The sequence below is a fragment of the Sorex araneus genome, chromosome 5, assembly GCF_027595985.1.
Source record: "Sorex araneus isolate mSorAra2 chromosome 5, mSorAra2.pri, whole genome shotgun sequence".
In the NCBI taxonomy this organism is placed as follows: Eukaryota; Metazoa; Chordata; class Mammalia; order Eulipotyphla; family Soricidae; genus Sorex; species Sorex araneus.
In genome coordinates, this window is record NC_073306.1 from 214,481,853 (window position 1) to 214,504,358 (window position 22,506).

At 56.3% G+C, this 22,506-nt stretch overlaps 1 protein-coding gene across 1 annotated transcript; it reads right to left on the reverse strand.

Annotated features, from left to right (window-relative positions):
* Nucleotides 1-1,588: 1,588 nt before the first annotated feature.
* Nucleotides 1,589-21,019, reverse strand: HPGDS (hematopoietic prostaglandin D synthase). The gene is made up of 6 exons (XM_055139766.1): nt 20,968-21,019; nt 17,489-17,629; nt 13,823-13,915; nt 9,983-10,092; nt 4,050-4,148; nt 1,589-3,118 (listed from the first exon to the last, which is right to left on the reverse strand). Exons 2-6 carry the CDS (start codon nt 17,619-17,621, stop codon nt 2,954-2,956), a joined length of 600 nt encoding a protein of 199 aa, XP_054995741.1. The 5' UTR covers nt 17,622-17,629; nt 20,968-21,019; the 3' UTR covers nt 1,589-2,953.
* Between the last annotated feature and the right edge of the window lie 1,487 nt (nt 21,020-22,506).

Consider the following 22,506-nt stretch of genomic DNA (forward strand, 5'->3'; position numbering starts at 1 on the left):
CGTGCCCGTGTCCACCCTGACTCTGAGCACGGTGTCCGTGTGCGCGTCTGCAGGGGGTGTCTCCGGGGACTGGCTGTGTCCACCCTTCCCGGCGCCGCGCTGCTTCTTGGCCCCTGCACCCAGGGACGAGTGTCACGGGCTTCCTCTGGGCTGGGATCAGCCCCCGGCCGTGTGCCCACGGGGCGGCTCGGATTCGACCCCGTGCCCAGATCTGTGTTTGTCTCCATGATGCTGGGGCTGAACCCAGGGCCGCCCCTTGGGTGAGGCACGCAGAGACCCGCAGCGGAGCTGGGTTCTGTGTGGCGCAGCGAGGCCATAAGGCTGGCGTCTAGGAGCCAGATTCCCGCTTCCAGGAGGCCTGCCGCCGCTGTGTGACTCGGCCGGAGTGTTGGGTGAGAGCCGCGGGGGGTCCCAGGGGCCCCAGGGTCCTGCCTCGCCCTGAGGGAGTGTTGGCTCTGAGCAGAGGGCCCTGCTGGCGGGAGCTGTCAGGGGCTGCACAGGTCCGGCCTGGCCCCGAGACCCCGGGAACAAGCCCCGTCACCTCCCGGACCTGCCCTGCGGAAGGCGGCTCAGTACGGAAGGTTGATTGTTTCCTGCCTTTTCAGTGAAAAAAGTGATGATTGAGCTGAACTGTTATTATTTTTTTTTAAGATGTGAAAGGTTGAAACTCAAGGGAAAAGGAGTCGTTAGTGTTGACCTGAATGCAGAGGCCAGCAGGTTTTGAGAGATTCTTTCTGACGTGGACGTTCTCTTGACGTTTGTGTTACTGCTATTAGTTTGCCTTGCGGGTCCTGCCCGGCAGTGCGGAGGGCTTGCTCCTGGCTCTACAGCCAGTCGTTACTCCTGGTAGGTCCCAGGAGCCATACGGGGTGCTGGGGACTGAACCGAGGGCAGCTGCATGCAGGGCAGGCACCCTACTTGCTCTGGTCCTGGTAATTGTATTTTTAGTTACTGTGCTTCCAGGCCTGTACGTGGCTGACCCAGGTTCGATTCCTCCGCCCCTCTCGGAGAGCCCGGCAAGCTATCGAGAGTATCCCAATCGCACGGCAGAGCCTGGCAAGCTCCCCGTGGTGTATTTGATATGCCAAAACCAGTAACAAGTCTCAGAATGGAGATGTTACTGGTGCCCCTCGAGCAAATCATGGACAATGGGAGGACAGTGGACAGTGCCAAGTTCTAGTCTATTAAAGCGCCATTATTTAGAGTTGCTCATACAGTTCACCCCCGATCCCCCCACCAGTGTCAACTTCCTGCCACCGGCCTCCTCAGTTTCCCTCTACTGCCCCCCGCCCGCCCCCAGCCCAGCCTGCCCTCCTGACGGCACCTTCCGGTTTGGGTCTCAGGGTTTCAGTGTGGTTGGCTCTGTGGCTTGGGTATCTGGCTGTCACCCCTTGGTGTACCTTGCCCCTTGCTTCCTGTCGCTTCTCCCTCCCTCTCTCCCCCTCCCTCACCTCTCCCCCTTTCTCTTTCCCTCCCTCCCTCCCTCTCCCCCCTCCCTCACCTCTCTCCCCCTTTCTCTTTCCCTCCCTCCCTCCCTCCCTCCCTCTCTCCCTCCCTCTCTCTTCCTCTCTCCGTCTCTCCCTCTCTCCTTGCTCTCTCTGTCTCTTGTCTCTGTCTCTCCCTCTCTCTGTCTCTGTCTCTCTCCGTCTCTCCCTGTCTGTTCCTCTCTGTCTTTTGTCTCTGTCTCTCCCGCTCTCTCTCTTTGTCTCTCCCTCTCTCTGTCTCTCTGTCTCTCTGTCTCTCTCTCTCTCTGTAACATCCAGTGATGCTCGGGGTCACTCCTGGCTCTGTGCTCAGGAGTCACCCCTGCCATTGCCTGGGGGACCCTGTGGGGTCCGGGGATCAAAGCTGGATTGGCCGCAGGGAAGAGAAGCGCCCACCCCACTGGGCTGAGCCCTGCCCAGCCGCTTCTCATCCGTCTCCCCCACACCCTCGCCCCCTCTCACTGACTCTCTGACCGTACACAGGGCCCGAGGCTGACCCAGGCAGCCGCCCTGCCCTTGTAGCCATTGCGTTTCCTCAGGTTCCCTGGAGTCCTTTGGTCCCTCCGGTTTCCGTGTCCCCCTCTGTGCGCAGGGAGCTGTTCCCACGGGCCTCGGGTTTGTGTGTGTCCCTGAGCATCACCAGTGCTCGGCCGGGAGAGCCGACCAGCTTCCACACATCAACTGACTCTGGGGATGTTTCGGGACGCAGTGGGGGTGTGTCTGGGTCGCGTCCAGAGTGGAGAGCGTGTGCAGGCTCAGGGAGGGGCGTGCGTGCGCCCCACCCACAGGCGCACCAGGGCCTCTGGGCGCCCTAGCCCCGGGGTCTCTGCCCCCTGGGCTGCCGCAGACCACGCCCCGCCCCCCTCGCCCCTTCGCTGCGTCCTGCTGACTCCGGGGTTCTGCAGAGCCTGTCGGGCCGGGACAGGCTTTGGGCTGTGGACAGCAGCCGGGGACACTGGCGTGCCGGGGTGGCCAGGCTGGTCACCGCTCGCCGTGGCCGTGACATGGGGATGGCCTGAGGACAGAGAAGTGAGTCCTTCCGGTCACTTCTCCTTCGCACATCACGGAGAAATGGGCGGTGAACTGGACGCCTGGACCAGACGCACGCGGCAGAGCCAGGAGACCCCGTGGCTTTCCGCACCCGGAGGTGGAGCCACTCGGGAAAGGGGAGCTGGGCTCTCGCTCCTCCGCCGTCACACGGGCTGTTCCCAAGCCCACCAGGCGCAGCTCGTGGGCGGCCAGCTCGGGGGGTGGTCAGCTCAGGGGGTGGCCAGCTGGGGGGACAGCCAGCTTGAGGGACGGTCAGCTCAGGGGACGGTCAGCTTGGGGGATGGTCAGCTCGGGGGACGGTCAGCTTGGGGGATGGCCACCTCAGGGGGCGGCCAGCTTGGGGGACGGTCAGCTCGGGGGGCGGCCAGCTCGGGGGAGGCCAGTCGCGGGAGGCCAGCTCGGGGGGTGGCCGTGTGCGCCTAGAGCCTGGTTGGGGGCCTCCGCCGTATCCACTCAGCGATGGCAGGGAGGGCTCGGACCCGCGTCTGGAGCGCGGCCAGCCGGGGACAGCCGGCCAGCAGGTCGGGCTTGAAGACCACGAGTGTGGTGCTGCAGATTTCCCAGTAGAAGTCCGCCCACGTCACCTGGTTTTAAGGAAACAAATAATTGCATTTCAGCATAAGAGGCAAGACTCTCTTTGGGGTGGGTTGGCGCTTAACTATGAAACCAAGCTCCCGGGAGAGAGCGACACGGCCACACCGGGCTGTCTCCCCCGGGGGTCCCACGGAGGGGGTGGGCTGAGTTTCCCTCCCCGCCCCGAGCAGAGCTCCCGCTGCCAAAGACCTCTGGGACCCAGCCACAGCCATGCGCAAGGCCCCTCTCCACACGCTTGGACAAGCCTCACGCATGAAGGAACGGGCAGAGGAACCCAGGTGTGTGGGACCCGGGGCTGAGACCTCCAAGCCTGCTCAGATCGGGACTGGGCCTCTTCCACCCAGATCCCCCATTTTCCAGTAGCTTGGCAGTCACACCCAGAAACTGCCCCCGGCGCTGTGTAATCCCACCAACAGCCATCATCCAGAGACTTAAAACCAAGCTCCTGGAAGAGAGTGACCTCTATAGCCTATTTTTCCCTCTCGAAGAACCTGGCAAGCTACCAAGAGTTTCCTGCCCGCAAGGGAGAGCCTGGCAAGCTCCCCGGGGATATTCATATGCCCAAACCAGTAACAATGATGGGTCTCATTCCCCTGACCCTGAGAGAGCCTCCAATGGGGCACCATTGGGAAGGACGAGTAAGGAGAGGCTGCTAACATCTCAGGGCTGGGACGAATGGAGACGGTACTGAGACCACTCAAGAAAATTGATGATCAACGGGCTGATAGTGATAGTGGACACTTAAATGGTCTTTTTCTTGGGACTCTGAGGACCACACAGGCAGTGCCCAGGTCTTGCTCCCAGCTCTGTGCTCAAGGATCCCTTCAGGTGGGGCTCACAGGCCCCCTCGGGTGCTGGGGAGGGGTCCCTGTCGGGGCGTGCTCGGCCCTCTCCCACTGCCCAGACAGGACGCATACTCACGGAGTCGCCTACAAACCACTCCTTCTCCCCCAGGCACATGTCCAGGTCCTGCAGGAGGCCGGGCGCGTCCTGCGTGAGCAGCTGCTCGAAGGCCCGCTCCTGGGGGGGAGGGGGGAGCAGGAGGGCCCGGGTCAGTGCTCTCCACGCAGGCACCCCCCCCACACACACAGCGTCCCCAGACCCCCTCTCTGCTCGCGCCTCTAACCCTTGGGGAGGTGTCCCCGCTTTTGCTCTGCCGTGACCCCAGAAAGAGGCGGAGGCGACTGTTCTCCGGACTGAGCACGGTGTAGACTCCAGCCTGGCCCGGGCCTGTTACCCTGTATGGGCCAGAGCTTAGCCAGGGATTGAAACGGCGGGTGCTGGGTCTGCAGCTCTTACTCGCTTTGTGTTGATAAATGTTTCTTCCCCGAAACCTCTGGGGGGTTTCTCTCTTGGTCTTTATTAGTGGACAGATGGTTCTATTATGTTTCTGTGCATTTTATATTTTCCTTAATTTCCTTTTGGGTTTTGGAGTGCACCAGGCTCTGCTCAGGGCCGACTCCTGGCTCTGTGCTCAGGGCTCAGTCCCGGCTCTGTGCTCAGGACTCACTCCCAGCTCAGTGCTCAGGGCTGATTCCTGGCTCTGTGCTCAGGGCTGACTCCCTTCTCTGTGCTCAGGGCTGATTCCTGGCTCTGTGCTCAGGGCTGACTCCCTACTCTGTGCTCAGGGCTGATTTCTGGCTCTGTGCTCAGGGCTGATTCCTGGCTCTGTGCTCAGGGCTAACTCCCTGCCCTGTGCTCAGGGCTGATTCCCGGCTCTGTGCTCAGGGCTGACTCCCAGCTCTGTGCTCAGGGCTGACTCCAGGCTCTGTGCTCAGGGCTGACTCCAGGCTCTGTGCTCAGGGCTGATTCCTGGCTCTGTGCTCAGGGCTGACTCCCTGCTCTGTGCTCAGGGCTGATTCCTGGCTCTATGCTCAGGGATGACTCCCAGCTCTGTGCTCAGGGCTGATTCCTGGCTCTGTGCTCAGGGCTGACTCCCTGCTCTGTGCTCAGGGCTCCCTCCTGGCGGGCCCCGGGCCCCTGCGGCGTGCACGGAACACCATCCATGGCTTGGCTCTGCCCGCTGCTCACGTGCATTTAGTCACACCCTGGGTGGCCACACGCAGAGCAAGCCGCAAAGGATGAGACTTTGTGAAATTAAAGAGTAAACGCAGCTACTCTGCTGTTTCAGAAACAGACGTGATCAAGTCCTCTGGGGCAAGATGCGTGAGACCCAAGTCAACTATAAGGTGAAATGACGTCGACAGCAATGTGGTTTCATTCACGAGTTATAAATTATACAGCGAAAGGGCCGGCAAACCACAGGCCGCCCACACACACACACACACACACACACACACTCACCCAAACACCCAGACCTAAGTCCTTGACTCTGACAACTGTGCATGGTGCGAGACCGGGAACAGAGGAACCGGGAGATCTTTCTGTGTGTGTTTTGGGGCCTCCCCAGCTCTGTTCAGGGGTCACTCCTGGAGGTGCTCGGAGACCAGGCAGGACTCGGTCGCAGGCTGGACAAGCACCTCAGCTTCTGTGTCCGGTCCACGCCCTGCGGGTGCTTGTGACAGTAGCGCTGGGGCCTTGGCCCTGGCCGCAGCAGCAGTTGCACACAGAGGCGGGAAGCCAGCAGAGAACCGAGAACCAATATTATAAAATAGTGACGAACCACTGAAAATAAATGAAAAATAAAACCCACCAGTTGGGTTGTAGTTCTATAAGTGATTAGAGTCTAAAAGAGAGTTCTTAGAATTATTAGAGACTAAAAAAGGATTAGCAAGCTCCCAGAAGACAGCAATGCAGAGCCTCTTGCCCGCACGCCTGGCTGTCTTCCCCGGGCCCCTCGGAGGGGATGGGCTCCAGCTTCCCTCCCCACCCCGAGCAGAGCTCCCGGCGGCCAAAGACCACTGGAACCTAACCACAGTCATGCTCAAGGCCCCTCTCCACACCCTCGGACAGGCCTCACGCATGAAGGAACCGGCAGAGGAACCCAGGTGTGTGTAATCCCATCAACGGCCAACATCCAGAGACTTAAAAGCAAGCTCTCAGAAGGGATATCTTGTAGCCTACTTCTCCCTCTGGGAGAAACTGGCAAGCTTCTGAGAGTTTCCTGCCCACATGGGACAGCCTTGCAAGCTTCCCATGGTGTATTCATATGCTAAAGCCAGTAGCAAGCTGTATCCCATTCCCCTGACCCTGAAGAGCCCCCAGTGCAACATCCTTAGAAGGGCCGAGTCGAGAGAGACTTCTAAGATCTCAGGGAAAGGACAAAATGAGATGTTACTGAGCCCACCCGAGAAATCGGTGATTAACGGGATATCATGATCGTGATCGTGATACAAGCTCCCAAGATTGAACAAAGAGGAACTAGAAAACCTATAGAGACCAATCTTGGGAAAAGAAATTTAAACAGCAATTAAAAATCTCCTCAGGAGCAAATGCCCAGGTGCGGCTGGATTGACTGGTGACTTATACTGAACTTCAGAGAAGACTTAGTGTCCATATTCCTCACGTTCTTTCAAAATGCCGAGGAAGTAGGAATCTTCCCAAATAGCCTCTAAGGAGTTAATATTGTAATGACATCTAAAGCAGATGAGACACTACTAAAAAATAGAATTATAGACCAATATCCCTGATGAACATCGATGCAATAACCATAGCAAGATTCTACAGAACAGAGGGCAGGAGGGGTTTGATCCCAGCATCCCAGATGGTCTCCCGGCACCTCAAGGAGTGAATCCTGAGTTTGTCCTGGGTGTGGCCCAAACCACCCCCCAAGAAGCACGCCAAATCCTAGGGAAAAAGAACACAGCAATATACCAGAAAAATGATACACCACGTGGAAGAGGATTTCATCTCAGGGATGCAAGGATAGGTTTCATGGGCATGAATCAATTAATGCAACACAAAAAGAAAGATAAACAACAACGAAGATCAAGATCATAGGATCATATCAATTGGCACATCGAAGGCTTTTAACAAGATTCAATACCAATTCAAGATAAATTAAAAAAAAAAAAAAGGGATGGAGACGATGAAGTGTCGTCTGCAGCAAACCCGCAGCCCTGTGAGACTCAGTGGCACGCCAGCCTGTCCCTGAGATCAGGCGCGAGGCAGGACATCAGCAGCGCCCCGACACAGCAGTCAGACGGGGGAAGACAGCAGGAAGGTCCAGGCTGGAAGACTCCCAGCATTTCCGAACATCACGATACTGTGCGTGGAAACTAAAGACGCACCGAAGACCTCGTAGAAATAGCGAACCCAGGGAGTACGGTACCAGGTCACAAAACAAACCCACAAAACCCATGACGTTCCCGTACACGAGTAACACAGGAAGCTGTTTTGATTTCGGACCACAGCTGGGCGCTCGGCTCCCGTTCTGTGCTCAGGGATCACTCCGGCAGGGGCCCGCCGTACGAGGTGCTGGAATCAAGGCAGAGGCCTCACTCACGCTACTGTCTCTCTGGCCCTAAAACGCAAGTTTTTTGTTTGTTTGGTTTGGGGGCCACACCCAGCTATGCTGAGGGGTTACTCCCGGCTCTGTGCTCAGCGCGTCCTCCTGGAGGTACTCAGTGACCCATTCGGGGTTCTGGGGATGAACCGAGGCCGGCCGTGTGCCGGGAAAGTGCTCCACCGGCCTTGCTCTCTCTGGCCCCTTCACACGCATGTTGACCTTGATCCCATCTACTGTCCTTGCGAGGTAACAAATGTCCTACCTTCCCTTCCACAGAGTTATGAAAGGAAAGATGTTTTGGCCTTGAGAAGTCCTTGTTGCAGTATCCTAACAACTGACTTGCAGTGAAATGACAGGCTGTGTGTTTCTCCAAGGCATTGTTTATTGCCATTTTCCCTTTTTTTTTTGTTTTGGCTTTTGGGCCACATACGGCTCTGCTCGGGGCTTATTCTGACTCTCCACCGAGGATCACCCCTGGCCGTTCTGGGAACCATCCATGATGCCAGGATTGGAGCCCAGGTAAGTGCCTGCCGACACCAGGAAATTGTTTGACGACCCAACTACCACTGTCATTAAGACCAGAGGGGCTGGAGCGATAGCACAGCGGGGAGGGCGTTTGCCTTGCATGCGGCCGACCCGGGTTCAAATCCCAGCATCCCATATGGACCCCTGAGCACCGCCAGGGGTAATTCCTGAGTGAAGAGCCAGGAATAACCCCTGAACATCGCCAGGTGTGACCCAAAAACCAAAAAAAAAAAAAAAAAGACTGGACACTTGGGGCTGGAGCGATAGCACAGCGGGTAGGGCGTTTGCCTTGCACGCGGCCGACCCAGGTTCGATTCCCAGCATCCCATATGGTCCCCCGAGCACCCCCAGGAGTAATTCCTGAGTGCAGAGCCAGGAGTGACCCCTGAGCATCGCCAGGTGTGACCCAAGGGCAAAGAAACCAAAACAAAAGTGGACCACTACCGCTCCTTTCCCCTGCTCCCCGTACCCCAGCCCGCCTGGCCCTTCAGGTGGGTCAGAGGCCGAAGTCTCAGAGACGGCACCAGGGCTAAGGGCTGGCCCAGGCTCAGCCCCTGACACCCGCCAGGCGGAGCCTCTGAGCACAGGGTCAGGAGCAACCCCTGAGCCCTCCTGGGCGTGGCTCAGCCCCACCCACCACTGAGGCTGTGTGAGCAGCATCAGAGAAACTGTGCGTGTCCAGTCAGAAGGAAACGTGCTGGAAGTGGACCCTGTGTCTAGGGGATGTTCAGAAGCAGCGGTTGCTCCTCCTGGGCCTCTTCACGCAGCTTTCCCGACTGCTGCCTGGCCAGAAGGTGGCAGCAGTGCCAACCGCAGGGGACGGGGCGAACGGACTCAGACCAGCTCCCGCTGGGTGGGCACGGGCAGGTCTTGCGACACCCCGGACCCGCTCCCCCGCCGTGGTCGCACTGGAGAATCCACGGTCGTGCCTCCTGCCGCCGTGCTCCCCCTGGCCAGAGAGCACTGCTGCCCTGACGTGGAGGTAGAGGGCGTGCTGTTCGGGCTGCTGCATTCTGAAGCCCCCGCCCGCCCAGTGGTGCTCAGAGCCTACTCTTGGCTGTAAGTGCAGCAGGGACCCCTGGCCATGCTCTGGGGACCCCGTGTGTGCTGGGAGCCAAACTGCCGGAAGCAGGAAGGCGAGAGAGAGTTCCGCCCCTGGCTCTCGCCGAGCCTCAAGAAGGCTCTGCGAGACATTCTCAGGCACGAAGCCGCAGCGGGGCACAGTCAGACAAAGGAGGGAGCAGCAGATGACCCCGGTTACGGGCGGGACTCTGGCAGGTGCAGTTAAACACCCTTTTCCAGGTCCTGGAGACTTAGAAAGGAGCATTTTGTCCAAATTTACGCAGACATGTAGACAGCAGGTGCCGTGTCCTTTGTTTTTTGACAGAAGGAAAAACAATGAGCAGTTTCAGTGGGATAACGCTGAGTTAGTGGGATAAGCACTAACCTTTCTACCCTGACTATCTCAGAGTACAGTCTGGGACCTCCCGACTCCACAGCAGGATTTGGAGCCATCGACGGGAGCTATGTGGCAACTTGTACGAAAGGAGCTAGAATCCAACTGGGGCATTTGACTCCAAGAGCCACATACATTTCTTTATTTTCTGTTTGTTTTTGTTTTTGATTTTTGGGTCACACCCAGCAATGCACAGGGGTCACTCCTGGCTCTGCACTCAGGAATTACCCCTGGCAGTGCTCGGGGGACCATATGGGATGCTGGGAATCGAACCCAGGTCGGCCACGTGCCAGGCAAACGCCCTCCCCACTGTGCTATGGCTCCAGCCCCAAGAGCCAAATCTATTTCTGTCAGAATTTTTCTTGTGAGTTTTTCTTTGTGTTTTGCTCTGTGCCTCACTTGGTAGGTTTGCGTCAAAGGGCCTTTTCTGAGCGGCAGCACCAAGAGTAAGAAACGTCACGTTACCTTCACCTCGTGATTCTTCTCTGCCCAGGGAAACCGCGACATGAAGTCGTCCAGCGTGCCCACGATCCCGTCCACCTGGCACTGCTCCAGCTCCGTTCTCCCGGCCAGCTCTGTGCGGAGAGAGAGGGAGCTCGTCGCACGCCTTCAGCAGGCGCGATTGTTGTCCAAACTTACTTGTTTTTTGTTTGTTTCTGTTTTGGGGGCCACACCCGGCAATGCACAGGGGTCACTCCTGGCTCATGCACTCAGGTTTCTCCTGGCGGTGCTTGGGGGACCCTATGGGATGCTGGGGATTGAACCCGGGTCTGCCGCGTGCAAGGCAAACGCCCTCCCCGCTGTGCTATCACTCCAGCCCCCAGGCTTACTTTTGTGTGTTTGTTTTCGTTTGGGGCCACACAGGACTGTGTTCGGGGCACTCCCGGCGTCTGTGCTCAGGGGTCACTCCCAGCAGAAGCTGCTGTGCTACTCTCGGGCCCCAGACGTCTTTGCTGGGCAGCTCGAGGCACCCTGCCTAGCGCAGGGGTCAGAGCAGGCACCGGGCTCGCAAGCAGTGGCCGCGGCTTGACCCTGGGCACCCCGTACAGTCTCTCCAAGCACCTTGGGTGCCCTCTGAGACGGAGGCGGGAGAGAGCCCGAGCTGCTGGGTGTGGGCCCTCCCCTCCCCGCCACCCCCAGCCCTCCGGGAAAAGGGGGAACGTTTTCATCACAAAGAGAGAAATTCTGGACTGGAGGAAAAATGCAGCCACTGGACTTGCAAGTGGCTGCCCGGGTTCTACCTCAGGCCCCACAGAGGGTCCCCGGACCCCCGTGCAGAGCCAGGGGTGAGCCCTGAGTGCTGCTGGCAGTGGCCCCAAAACTAAAACAAAAGGTTTTTTTCAAATGATGTTACTTGAGGGGTGTGGCTAGACTTGCTGTGACCCGATTCGGCACTGTCCACACACTCCTGGATTAACAAGCGCTGCACTCCGGCCACCCACAGCTGGGACCCCTGCACTGCGGAGGAACGGCATCCACACCCCGGTGCTCCAGCCAGGCCCCAGTCTACCTCCCCAAGTGCTTCTCCTTCTAGTCTGAGTCCCTTTGCCCTTTGCCCCTCCTCACTGTGGGCCGTTTCAGGCAGGACTTTCTCAGAGCCGGTTCCAGGCCAGCCTGTTTGTGCTTCCTGGTGAGAACATGTTTTGTTCTTAGTCCATTTGTCTCTTTTCTCTGTCTGAGTAAGATCACACACGCGTGTTTCTCTTTCTCGTCTGGTTTGTTTCACTAAGCAAAATGCCCAGTCAGTTTCCTCCATGTTTTTGACAAAAAAAAATAATAATAATCTGCCGAGTATTCCCCTGCAGGCCGACGAACAGCGCACCATGTGGAGCTGTGTGTGTGCACCGTGTGGAGCTGTGTGTGTGCACCGTGTGGAGCTGTGCGTGTGCACCGTGTGGAACTGTGTGTGTGCACCGTGTGGAGCTGTGCGTGTGCACCGTGTGGAACTGTGTGTGTGCACCATGTGGAGCTGTGTGTGTGCACCGTGTGGAGCTGTGCGTGTGCACCGTGTGGAACTGTGTGTGTGCACCATGTGGAGCTGTGTGTGTGCACCGTGTGGAGCTGTGTGTGTGCACCATGTGGAACTGTGTGTGTGCACCGTGTGGAGCTGTGTGTGTGCACCGTGTGGAGCTGTGCGTGTGCACCGTGTGGAACTGTGTGTGTGCACCATGTGGAGCTGTGTGTGTGCACCGTGTGGAGCTGTGCGTGTGCACCGTGTGGAACTGTGTGTGTGCACCATGTGGAGCTGTGTGTGTGCACCGTGTGGAGCTGTGTGTGTGCACCGTGTGGAGCTGTGTGTGTGCACCGTGTGGAGCTGTGTGTGTGCACAGTGTGGAGCTGTGTGTGTGCACTGTGTGGAACTGTGCGTGTGCGCACACTGCAGTGTCTCTGGGTTTGGGTCTGGGCCACAGCAGTGGCACCTGGGAGTGTCTCCCGGCGGCGTGTGGGGCCCTGAGGTGCTGGGGAAGGCGCCCGGTGGTGGGGCCAAGCCTGAGGCAGCCCTCGGTGCCCTGACCGCAGACCTCGACCTGCTTTAGTCACCAGAGCAGACTCCCGGGTTGTTTCCAGTCGGAGCGGCTGTGCCTAATGGTTGCTGCTGTGACTCACAGGGTTCGGGGTGTGAGCTCCACGTGCGCAGGAGAGGGGACCACGGGTCGGGCGCTCGTCTTGCACAGGGACCACCCAGGTTTTGTGCCTGGAGCCCATATGGTTTCCTGAGCCCCCTCAGAAGTGGTGCCTGGGCGCAGAACCCCGAGCACTGTGGGTGGAGTCCAAAATGTTTGAAAGAGAAAAAGCAAATCCCCTGCTGGCAAGAGGATCGGCAGGAGGGCTGGGGTGAGAGGGGCCGTGAGGGCATAGGGCAGCGGCTGGCTGGTCCCCGAGGCCTCCGCAGAGACGTGACAGCCCCAGGGCAGGGCCAGGAGCCCGCGGGCAGGAGGCACCCGGCCAGTGGGGCTTGGAGCCGAATCCCCCGGCCCACGGGAGTAGGGCAGGGCCCGAGAGCGGCTTAGGAGGGGGGAGGAAGGGATGCAGATTCTCCAGTCTCAGACCCGCGGGTGGGCCCGGGACCCTCCCCCAGGCTCCCTTCCTGCAGCACCAGTGGCCGCACTGCTTCCGCCACACAGAGCGGGCCGGGGCACGGGACACGGGACAGCCGAGTGAGTCTCCGCTGCGGGGAGCTGAGAGACTCCAGCGCCCGAGGCTCCCCTGGGAGTCGAGTCCCCGTACGCAGAGGCAGGTGAGGTCCCTGCGGAGCCCCCAGAGACGCCCCGTGGGAAGCACGTGAGCTCCCAGACACCCGCACCCTCGGCAGACACAGGTGCTCAGCCACCGGTGCTCGGGCCCGGGGAATGGGCGAGTCTGGGGGCGGTGAGGCCCCACCAAGGCTCGGAGTCCCGCTGCCCGCAGACTCGGGGGCTCCTCGCCGCCACCTGCCCTGCCCCTGTCATTGTCTCCAGGGACGTGTGATCTGTGGCTGTGACAATGACCTGCGGTTAGCTGAAACCACGTAATTCAAGCCATGGCTTCAGCCCCAAGCCTAGCCCAGTGCTCCCGCCCCCTTGGTATCTGCCGGGGTGGGTGGGGGCGTTGGGCCACGCTTGACAGTGCTCAGGGCTGACTCCTGGCTCTGTGCTCAGGGATCCCCCTGAGGGGGGTGGGGGATGGCCCGAGGAGGCCGTGCGAGGCCGCCTGCTGTCCCGCCTCCCTGCACCTTTTCTTCCTGCCTTGGCGCGGCTGAAAGGAGGGCAGCGAGTGGATGAAGTGAGGCAGCGGGAGGACCGTGAGCCTCCGGGTTCCCCCGGTGTCTGTGGGACCTTCGCGGTGCCCCAGCGCTTGGGCCAGACTCTCCGGGCAGGGCTGGGGCCACACTGGTGGCAGGAAGCAGACGTGAGCACTGGACAGGGAGGTCACTTGTCCGGGAAGTCGTGTGGAAGGGACCGAGCTGCAGACCCCTGTCTAGTCTTCCTCCCGACAACCAACACTCTGGGGCCACACCCGCAGCACCCAGGGGCCATGCTGGTGGGGCTCGGGGACGCAGGGCACACCCAGGGGCCAGGGGCCAGGTGAGCCCTCCCCACCGTCCTGCCCTCTGGCCTGCTGGGTGGGGGCGCTTCTCACCCGCCAGGCCCCGCGCAACCCCGGGGCCTTTCCTCACACCGGACCCGACTTGTCCAGCCCTGTTCTGTGGGACTCCCCCGCCAGTGCTCACGCAGTCTGAAGCCCATCCCTGCACAGTGCTCCCGGCCACTCGGCCAGTCCCAGGGGCCGGGGGCAGCTGTGTGTGCGGCTCTTGAAATCCCCTACCTGTGTTTTTGGTCAGGTATCTCGCTATGGCGAGGCTCTGGTGGAGAGCCACCCCGTCCACCTCCAAAACCGGGATTTTGCCGAACGGGAGCGCTGAAAGGAACAATTAGAGCAGAGGGTCAACGTCCTGAACGCAGCGACTCAGGATCCCGCCCCTTTCGGGAGTAGCTGCTCAGACAAAGCGTGGGCCTGAAATGGAACCGCATTAGAAAGTCACGCAGTTGTTGGTCATTTAGTCTAGAGCCACTTTCTGTTGAAATCTCTACATTTATGCACCACACAGATTGCTAGAAGACACGCTCTAGGACGAGAGAGTCAGAGCCCAAAGCCGTGCTTGCAGTGTATAAATGTGTCTGTGATTACATATTATCTCATTGATACATACGTGCATGTAATAGCATATTATCCCATAGACTTGCATATACTCATAACTTAACCTTAAAATTTCTCTAAAGGTTTTACTAATTTTTGTAACCTCAGTCCTGTATCACAGTACTGTCTACAACTGTATTATAAGGGATACAAGTATTTATCACTGAATTAGGGTAAAGAATCTAGCTAAGGGGATGGAGCGATAGTACAGTGGGTAGGGCATTTGCCTTGCTCACGGCTGAGCCGGATTTGACCCCGGAACCCCTTAGGGTCCCTGAGCCCTTCTGAAAATGATCCCTGAGTCAGAGCCAGAAGGAAGCCCTGAGCACAGCCAGGCGTGGCCCCCAAACAACGACAACAGAATCTAGCTAAATCCTTATTTTCTTTCTTTTTTTGCTTTTTGGGTCACACCCGGCGATGCTCAGGGGTCACTCCTGGCTCTGCATTCAGGAATTAGTCCTGGCGGTGCTTGGGGGACCATATGGGATGCCGGGGATCAAACCCGGGTCGGCCGCGTGCAAGGCAAACGCCCTCCCCGCTGTGCTATCGCTCCGGCCCCTAAATTCTTATTTTCACTAGTGAACATGTGAAGTACATAGAAAGCATGTTTGCACAAATAAAAGACGGATTCTTAACACCAAATTTGATTACAGGAAAAAGCTTGACTTGAGAAAGCATTAAAATAACCCTAACAGTATCGACATCATCTTGCTGCTTCAGTGGCTTCCCGTGTATGTTAAAACAACAACAGCCAAAGTGTTTGCCGTCACTTTTATCATTTAAAAATGGGTCCGAATCAATGAACTCTAAATCGTAACAACCACATGATACTTAGATGTCCGATTTCTCAACCAGTGCCTTAGTTTTGGAGACGGACAAGGACTAAACGACTCTTGTACCTCAGAGTCCCAATGTAACTAGAACCGCTGAGGGTCCTGCTAGGCTCGTGGGGGCGGGCAGCAAGAGACAGGCCTCGCAGGTGGTCAGTCTGGTGCTGGCCAGAGTTCCGGCTGCCCCTGAGCCTTGTGCCGGGCACCGTCACGAGGAGCAGCAGCTCAGGAGATGCCAAACCTGCTCCGAGCACCTCCCCAGGCCGTGGGCCGTGCTGAGCACGCGGGACAGACCCCCTGGGGCCCTGCAGGGTAACGGCAGCTCACGGCAACATCCTAGGTGCTGGGCCACGGAAAGCTGCCCTGGGCCTGCTGCTGGGCTGTCAGTGACCGCTGGCCCCAGCTCCGGGCCTGGAGGAGTGGCAGCTGCCCTCACCCGGGGGGGTTGGCACCCCAGGGCTGTGGGTGGGCCACCGTCCTTGATGCTTCCGGGCTCCTGGAGGCGTATTCTCTCTATTTGACTTCTTTGTTATTATGAGCTGCTGCTTGTCTCTCTCTCTCTCTCTGTCTCTCTCTCTCTCTGTCTCTCTCTCTTTTTTAAGTATTTCAAGTCTGTAAGTTCTGAGAAAATAGAAATATGTACACGTGCGCCCTCTGCTGGGTTTGACCGGGAAGAACTTTGTAAGTATCTTATTTAATTTTTATAAAGTTGTTCACGATCACTCATTACATTTACCACTCGAACACCAATCCCACACCACCGCACCTTCCCTCCACCGTGTCTCGAATGTTCCCATCCCGAATTCCAAAGCCTGCCCCCGAAGCAGAACTGAAACCCTGAGTTTTGTATTGCTTGTCATGAATAATCCGCTAGAGGAGTCCAGGAAGGTTTCCTTAGAGGAAAGTGTCACGACTGTTGCCTTTCGTCCTGTGGCCGCTGACCCTTGCCTACGAGTGCAATTCTGCAATTCTGCTCTCCTGTAAGATCCCAGAAATCTTAAAAGATACCCAGAGGGACATCACTGGGGCGTGCGAAGACCTGAGAAAACCCTGAGCTGGGTGGATGAGACCAGAGGCCTAATTTCTCCCCCACCCGCCACCCAACGTCAGGAAGTCCTAGATTTTTAGGTGTGTAGGTGGTTAATCACGAAAGTCAGTGTTTCCCAGCTTCCCCTGCAGGGACAGCGGCACGTGACTGTGCCAAGGACGGGAACAGAAGCAGTGGGGTCCCCCTGAGGCACGGCTCCCTGCCAGGGCTGGGGGCTGGGCCTGACAGCAACCTGCTCCGGTGTTGAGACACCACCTGGGGCATTCACGCCAGATAAACTCACCCGGTCCTCTTGCACGGGATCTTTTGATGCTGTGTCTCTATTAAGGTTTTGTTTACTGGCATCAGGTTTGGGGCCACACCCGGCTGTGCTCAGGGCTCTCTCCTGGCTCTGTGCTCAGGGCTCATTCCTGGCGGGGCTCGGGGGGCCATATGGGTGCTGAGGGTCAGCCGTGTGCAAGGCGGACGCCTTCCCCGCGGTACTGATGCTATTAGGGGTTTGGGGCCTGTGTCTTAACCACCACCGACTTAAGGATTCCCTTCAGCCGGGAAGATCTGGGGAAATATTGAGAAATGCAACAATTCTGCTTTAAATAAAAATGACAAGTCAAGACAGAATTGAATGTGAGGAACTCGACAGGTTTGTTTATTTACTTATCAGTCTCTTTTTCAAAAATATTTAAGTGCCAAATATTCAACAGGTTGGGTTTTTCGATACTGTCGAAACGTCCTAAATATCTGTACCATATCCATCTCATTTAATCATCAAGAATAGCAGCGTTAGGGGCTGAAGAGAGTGCAGCCAGCAGGGTGCTCGCCTTGCCATGATCCACCTCTGGTCTTGATCCCGGCACCCCGTGAGCCCGCGAGCCCGCCAGGAGGGAGCCCTGAGCGCAGAGCCGGGGGTGAGCACTCGGGGCGGGACGGGGCGTCCCGGAGGGAAGGATGCGAACTTCACTACTCCCCTTGCAGCCCCAACGGAATGTGCTGTTTGATCTTCGTGTGATTTTTCTCTGAGATTTGCGTTTTTGCTGCAGTTTCAGTTTCCTTGTTTGGGGGCTGACTCCTGACTCAGTGCTCAGGGATCACTCCTGGCAGGGCTCAGGGGACCACGAGGGGCACAAGAGATTGAAGCAAGTATTTTTACTTTTAATAGGAAAAAGTATTTAAGTGACGTAGTATTGCTGCTTCTCTTGCATCAGGGACTCCCTGCCAGTGCTCATGGCTTTCTCTGGCCATGCTCTCGCGGGTCCCTAAATAAAGTTATCTTACTTAAAAAAAAAGGGGGGGGGTAGCTGCCTGAAAGCTGCTTCTGGACATAGAACTACAACATATCATAAAGCTTTAGTTTTCCATTTCTCTGAGGGAAGACAGAAGGTTCTGGAAATGCATTTCCCCTCCGTTTGGGCCACTGACCTGGCTTGACCTTGGGCCAGTCTGCTTGCTCGACTCTGTGGTCTTCGTACGGCACGTCCAGGTACGCGAAGATGTAGCGGATGATCTCCGCCCTCCCCCGCATGTTGAAGTAGATGAGCCTGTAACCCGGCATCCCGCGCCCTGGGGGGAAGAACCCGGAGGCAGCGCTAAGGGCCTGACCGCCCTCGTCCCCATGAAGGGGCCCCGCTCTCGAGCTCAGGGGAGACACTGGGGGACATTCAAACCCAGGTCATGGCCCCCCTGAGACCTGCCAAGGGCCCGGTGGGGTCCCGGGGGCCTCGGCCTCCTGCTGCTCAGCCGGGACCGGGCTGCCCTGGAGCACGGCCGGGAAGAGCAGAGAGCGAGCACTCCCCTCGGAGGAGGGTCCCCGCGAAGGGCCGAGAGGCAGGAGGAGTCTCCCAGGGCAGCTGTGGGACACAAGCCCAGAGCTTCCCCCTCCTGGGAGGGAAACTGAGTCTCACTCCTGCCCTGGGCAACCTCTCATGTTTGGTCAAGCAGGGCCGTCGCTCCTGAGCACAAGGGGGGGAGAGAGACAGAGACAGAGGAGGGAGGGGGAGAGAGAGAGAGAGAGAGAGAGAGAGAGAGAGAGAGAGAGAGAGAGAGAAAGAAGAGAGGGAAGAGAGAGAGACAGAGAGGAGAGAGAGGGAGAGGGAGGGGCGAGAGATGTGGAGAGGGAGGGAGAGAGAGAGGCAGGGCAGGGGGCGGGTGGGGGTGGCAGGCAGGAACCTGGGCACTGGTGCTGGGAAACGTGCCCTGGTGGAGGACGGTGTTGGGACACTGTGTGACTCCGACCATCTTGACGGCCTTTATAACTGTATTTCAGGGTGACACAATTAAAAACAATAATAAAATAAAAAGACACAGACTAAAATCAAACCACTCTCTATGCTAAGAGCCAAAGCTTCATCAAAATACAGAATTCGGTATTAGACCGAGTCTATAAAATACACTGAAGAAAAAATGCAAAATACTGCAGGAAGTTGACTTTAGTGATATTTTCAATGTCGAGGAAATCAAAACCAAAAAGGGAGGAAATTACTTCAAAATAAAATGTTCCTGAACGGTGAAGAGAACCTATCAGTGAAAGGGCCAGGGAGGTGGCTGAGGGGCGGGCACCCTGCTGGCTGCAGAGACGCCCGAGCTGGGTCGGCCCCTCCAGGTCACCTTCCCGGGCTCACGGGGACCCAGTGGGCCCTGGGCCGCTGCTGCGCGTGCTGAGATGACTGAGACCACGTGGTCATGAGGATAACGTGGCCTGTGTTTCGGGCCCTGGAGAGGGGCCAGGCTGCGACACCAACCCCAGGTGTAAGCAGAGCTGAGGGTGCAGGGAGGGCAGCCGGGCCGGGCAGCTCTGGCAGGAGAAGGTGCCCGGAACATGGGCCCCGACTGGCCAAGGCAGAGAAGTGGTACCCAGGTGAGCTACGGCCCTAGCTAGGACGTGCCGGGTTAAGCACACTACACACAGCAATGTGCTTCGGCAAATCACAATTTCTTTTTTCTTTGTGCTACATCTGATGCCACCCTGTTAGTCCCACACAGGGGGCACTGCGTGTATTTCCTGAAATAATACTGAAGCAAGGTGGAAGAAGGATGAGCTTGCTTTGTGTCTCCTTCACTACGACTTGCTCCAAAGACGGCCGTGTAAGCGTCCTGGTTCAATAAGGAAAAGAACACTTAAAATAACACACAGCTTAAGTGTTTTACATGGAAAGGAGAATCAATATTTTACATGGAAAATGATTGTTTTTGGAAAGTTCTGTGTCAGAGCCCGCCTTGTTCCTCCTTGCCCCGTGGCCCGTTTTTCCTTTCTGGAGCACTGAGCCACGCCAGCTGCAGGGTCAGTTATTTCCTCTACAGGCAGTTTTGACACAGACATCGATGAAATGCAAAGTAGCGAAAACACCCGTTCTACTTTGATCAGCTCAAATCCTCCATTATTGTATATTACCTTAAGAACACAGAAAAATAATCTCAAAATGCTAGTGTACCTGCCAGAAAGCTGAAACAATTCTAACTTAACTCTCTGGCAAATGAAATTAAAATTCATTTGCTGCGTTAAATCCTCCGAAGACTTCACCAGATAACTAGAAAGCAAGGGTTGATTTTTTAATGGCAAAAACTCACAAATAAGTATTTAGGTATTAATCATTTTATAATTCAATTCAGAACCTAAATCATATTTATCGTATTTTATTCATGAAAGCTTTGGTCTGTGTAAGCTCTTACTCTTAAACATGAGGAAATTCAAACACGATGGGGAATTCTGAGACAGTTTTGTGTCTGCACACTGTTGCACAGTAACTGATGGGATAAGAAAACAAAGGCTACTTGTGAATTTGCAACAGTTTTCCTTCTGTTTCATCTTAACTGACCAGTAATAAAATGTAGTGGCATAGGGGTTGGAGCGATAGCACAGCGGGGAGGGTGTTTGCTTTGCACGAGGCCAACCTAGGTTCGATTCCCAGCATCCCTTATGGTCTCCTGAGTCCTGCCAGGGGTGATTCCTGAGTGCAGAGCTAGGAGTAACCTCTGTGCATTGCCGGGTGTGACCCAAAAAGAAAAGGACATGTAGTGGCATAGAGCATGTGTGTATGGCCACTGTGTAGACTATTTTTCTGAAAAAAAAAAAAAGAAAAAGAAAAAAAAAAGTAGGATTCAGACAGCAATCACTGGAGATACTATCATTTACATAAGAATTTCTTACACATATTGACATTAAAATACAAAACTTCATTTCCTTAACAGTTGCCAGCAACAAATGCTAATTATTCCTTTTATTCACAGTGTCTCTGAATAGCTCTAATTCAGTTCTAGAGAAGTTGCTAGATGTGTTGCTAGATAGGACATTAGGGAATTTTTTTTGGACTGGGTAGGTTAAGTCAAAACGTCAATTTTTCCTATCAAAGACCAACTTAAATATTCTTTCAAATAGCAGGCTCACAAATAGCCAGACAAGCAGAGTCCCCCGGGAGCTGTGAGTTCAAATTCCTACCCTGGGGTAAATCCCTTCAAATTTCTTTGAAACCAAGTTATGAGAAATGCAATTCTTGGCAAAACAAGACGCTCAAAAGACAAGCCATAAAATGACAGAAAACATCACAAGTCAAATAGTCAAATACCTCAACTTGAAAAGAGCGAAGAACCATGAAATAAAATTCTCTGCTGTTTCATAGATTGAAAATCATCTCTTGGGAACTTTCTGGAAGGAGTTACAAACCCTGATTAGAGCTGGGATTTTCCTCTGGTATTGATGGATTTTCTAAGTCAAAATGCACTTGGAGGATCTTTTAAAATCTCTTTGGGCTTTGAAATCTCCTGGTCTTGCATCTCTCTGAGACGTGCCGCCTGGCCCTCACGGCCCGGAGCAAGGGGCCTGACCCCTGAGAGGACAGACCCAGGCACGGAGGAGACAGGGAGACTCGCACCCAGACCCGGTTCTGCCCACACCACTTACTTACTTGCACTTCCCGGGGCCGTGGGCAGCGTCTGGTGTACAGTCTTCTGCACCTTGGTGTTATTTGAAGGGGAAGTGAGTCACGAGCCAGAGAGAGAGGAGGCAGCTTACTTCCTCCTCCGGGTCTCTCCCTCGCTCCTCAGGAGCCGTCTGCTCCCCCGCACCCCAAACCAGAGAACACTGCGGGCTGCTCCGGGCGCTCTAGGGGATCCCTGGATGCAAATCGCCTATTTGCATACGGTTGGCAGAACCAAGACTTTTGGGTGTGATTTCTCTGTTTGTCTACTTTAAAAATCCCACCCGTGGCGTATTCGATAGGCCAAAACAGTAACAGCAAGTCTCGCAATGGAGACGTCACTGGTGCCCGCTGGAACAAATTGATGAGCAGCGGGATGACAGTGACAGTGTGACAGTGACACCGTGTAATATGGGACTCACACCCAAGGAAGTAGAGACAAGGGCCAGGAGGATTGCTCCATGGTTGGCAGCTGCCTCATGGGCTGGGGGAGAAGCAGCTGGGATGGAGAAGGGGTCACTGAGTCAGTGATGGTTGGAGGGATCACTCGGGATGGGAGGTGTGTGCTGAAAACAGATAAAGGACCAAACGTGACGGCCTCTCAGTGTCTGTATTGTAAGCCATAATGCCCCAAAGTAGAGAGAGAGTCTGGGGGAAATTGCCATGGAGGCAGGGGAGGATGGGGTGGGGGGATACCGGGGACACTGGTGGTGGGGAATGGGCACTGGGGGAGGGTGGGGTGGGGGGATACCGGGGACACTGGTGGTGGGGAATGGGCACTGGGGGAGGGGTGGGTGTTCAGTCATTATATGGCTGAGGTGCAGTCATGAAAGTCTGTAACTGCCTCTCACCGTGATTCAATAAGAAACCCAAAATCCTACACCCAAGTTCCCAGGGAGTGACGACCCTGCGTCCCCTGCACACAGATTCACAGCTTGGCTGACCCTTGGCGCCTCTGCCCCGGACTCTCCTCCTGCAGCCTCACCCCTGCCACCAGCACCCGGACCGTCTGCCTGCTCCCACTCCCAGCAGCAGGCGAGCAGCCCCGGAGGGGAGGGGAGGGGAGGGGCGGTGCTGGCCCTGCAGGGCCTCGGGGAGCAGGGGCGACCTGTGGATAAGGACACCTATTCAGTGGTGCCCCTGTCTCTCCCCCTGCAATTCACAGTCTAAGTTTCCAGTGTTGTGAGCATATTCTACTTATGCTCCTTTCTCAGAAGAGCCGACGGTTTAAAGTAAACTTAGAGTGGGAGCTTCTACGTATAAGCAGCGTCTAAGCCTCCGATACTTCTGGCCGGTCGTCTTGAAGCAGACTAGGAGCCATGCCCCAATGTTTTAGAAATTCATTTTTTCATGGGCTCGGGTGATAGTACAGCGGGTTGGGCGCTTGCCTTGCACGTGGCTGACCTGGGTTTGGTCCCCAGCATCCCATATGGTCCCCTGAGCCCTGCCAGGAGAAACCCCTGAGCATCGCTGGGTGTGGCCCCCAAATTTGTTTTTTTAACTCTTTCACGCAAAGAAATAATTTCA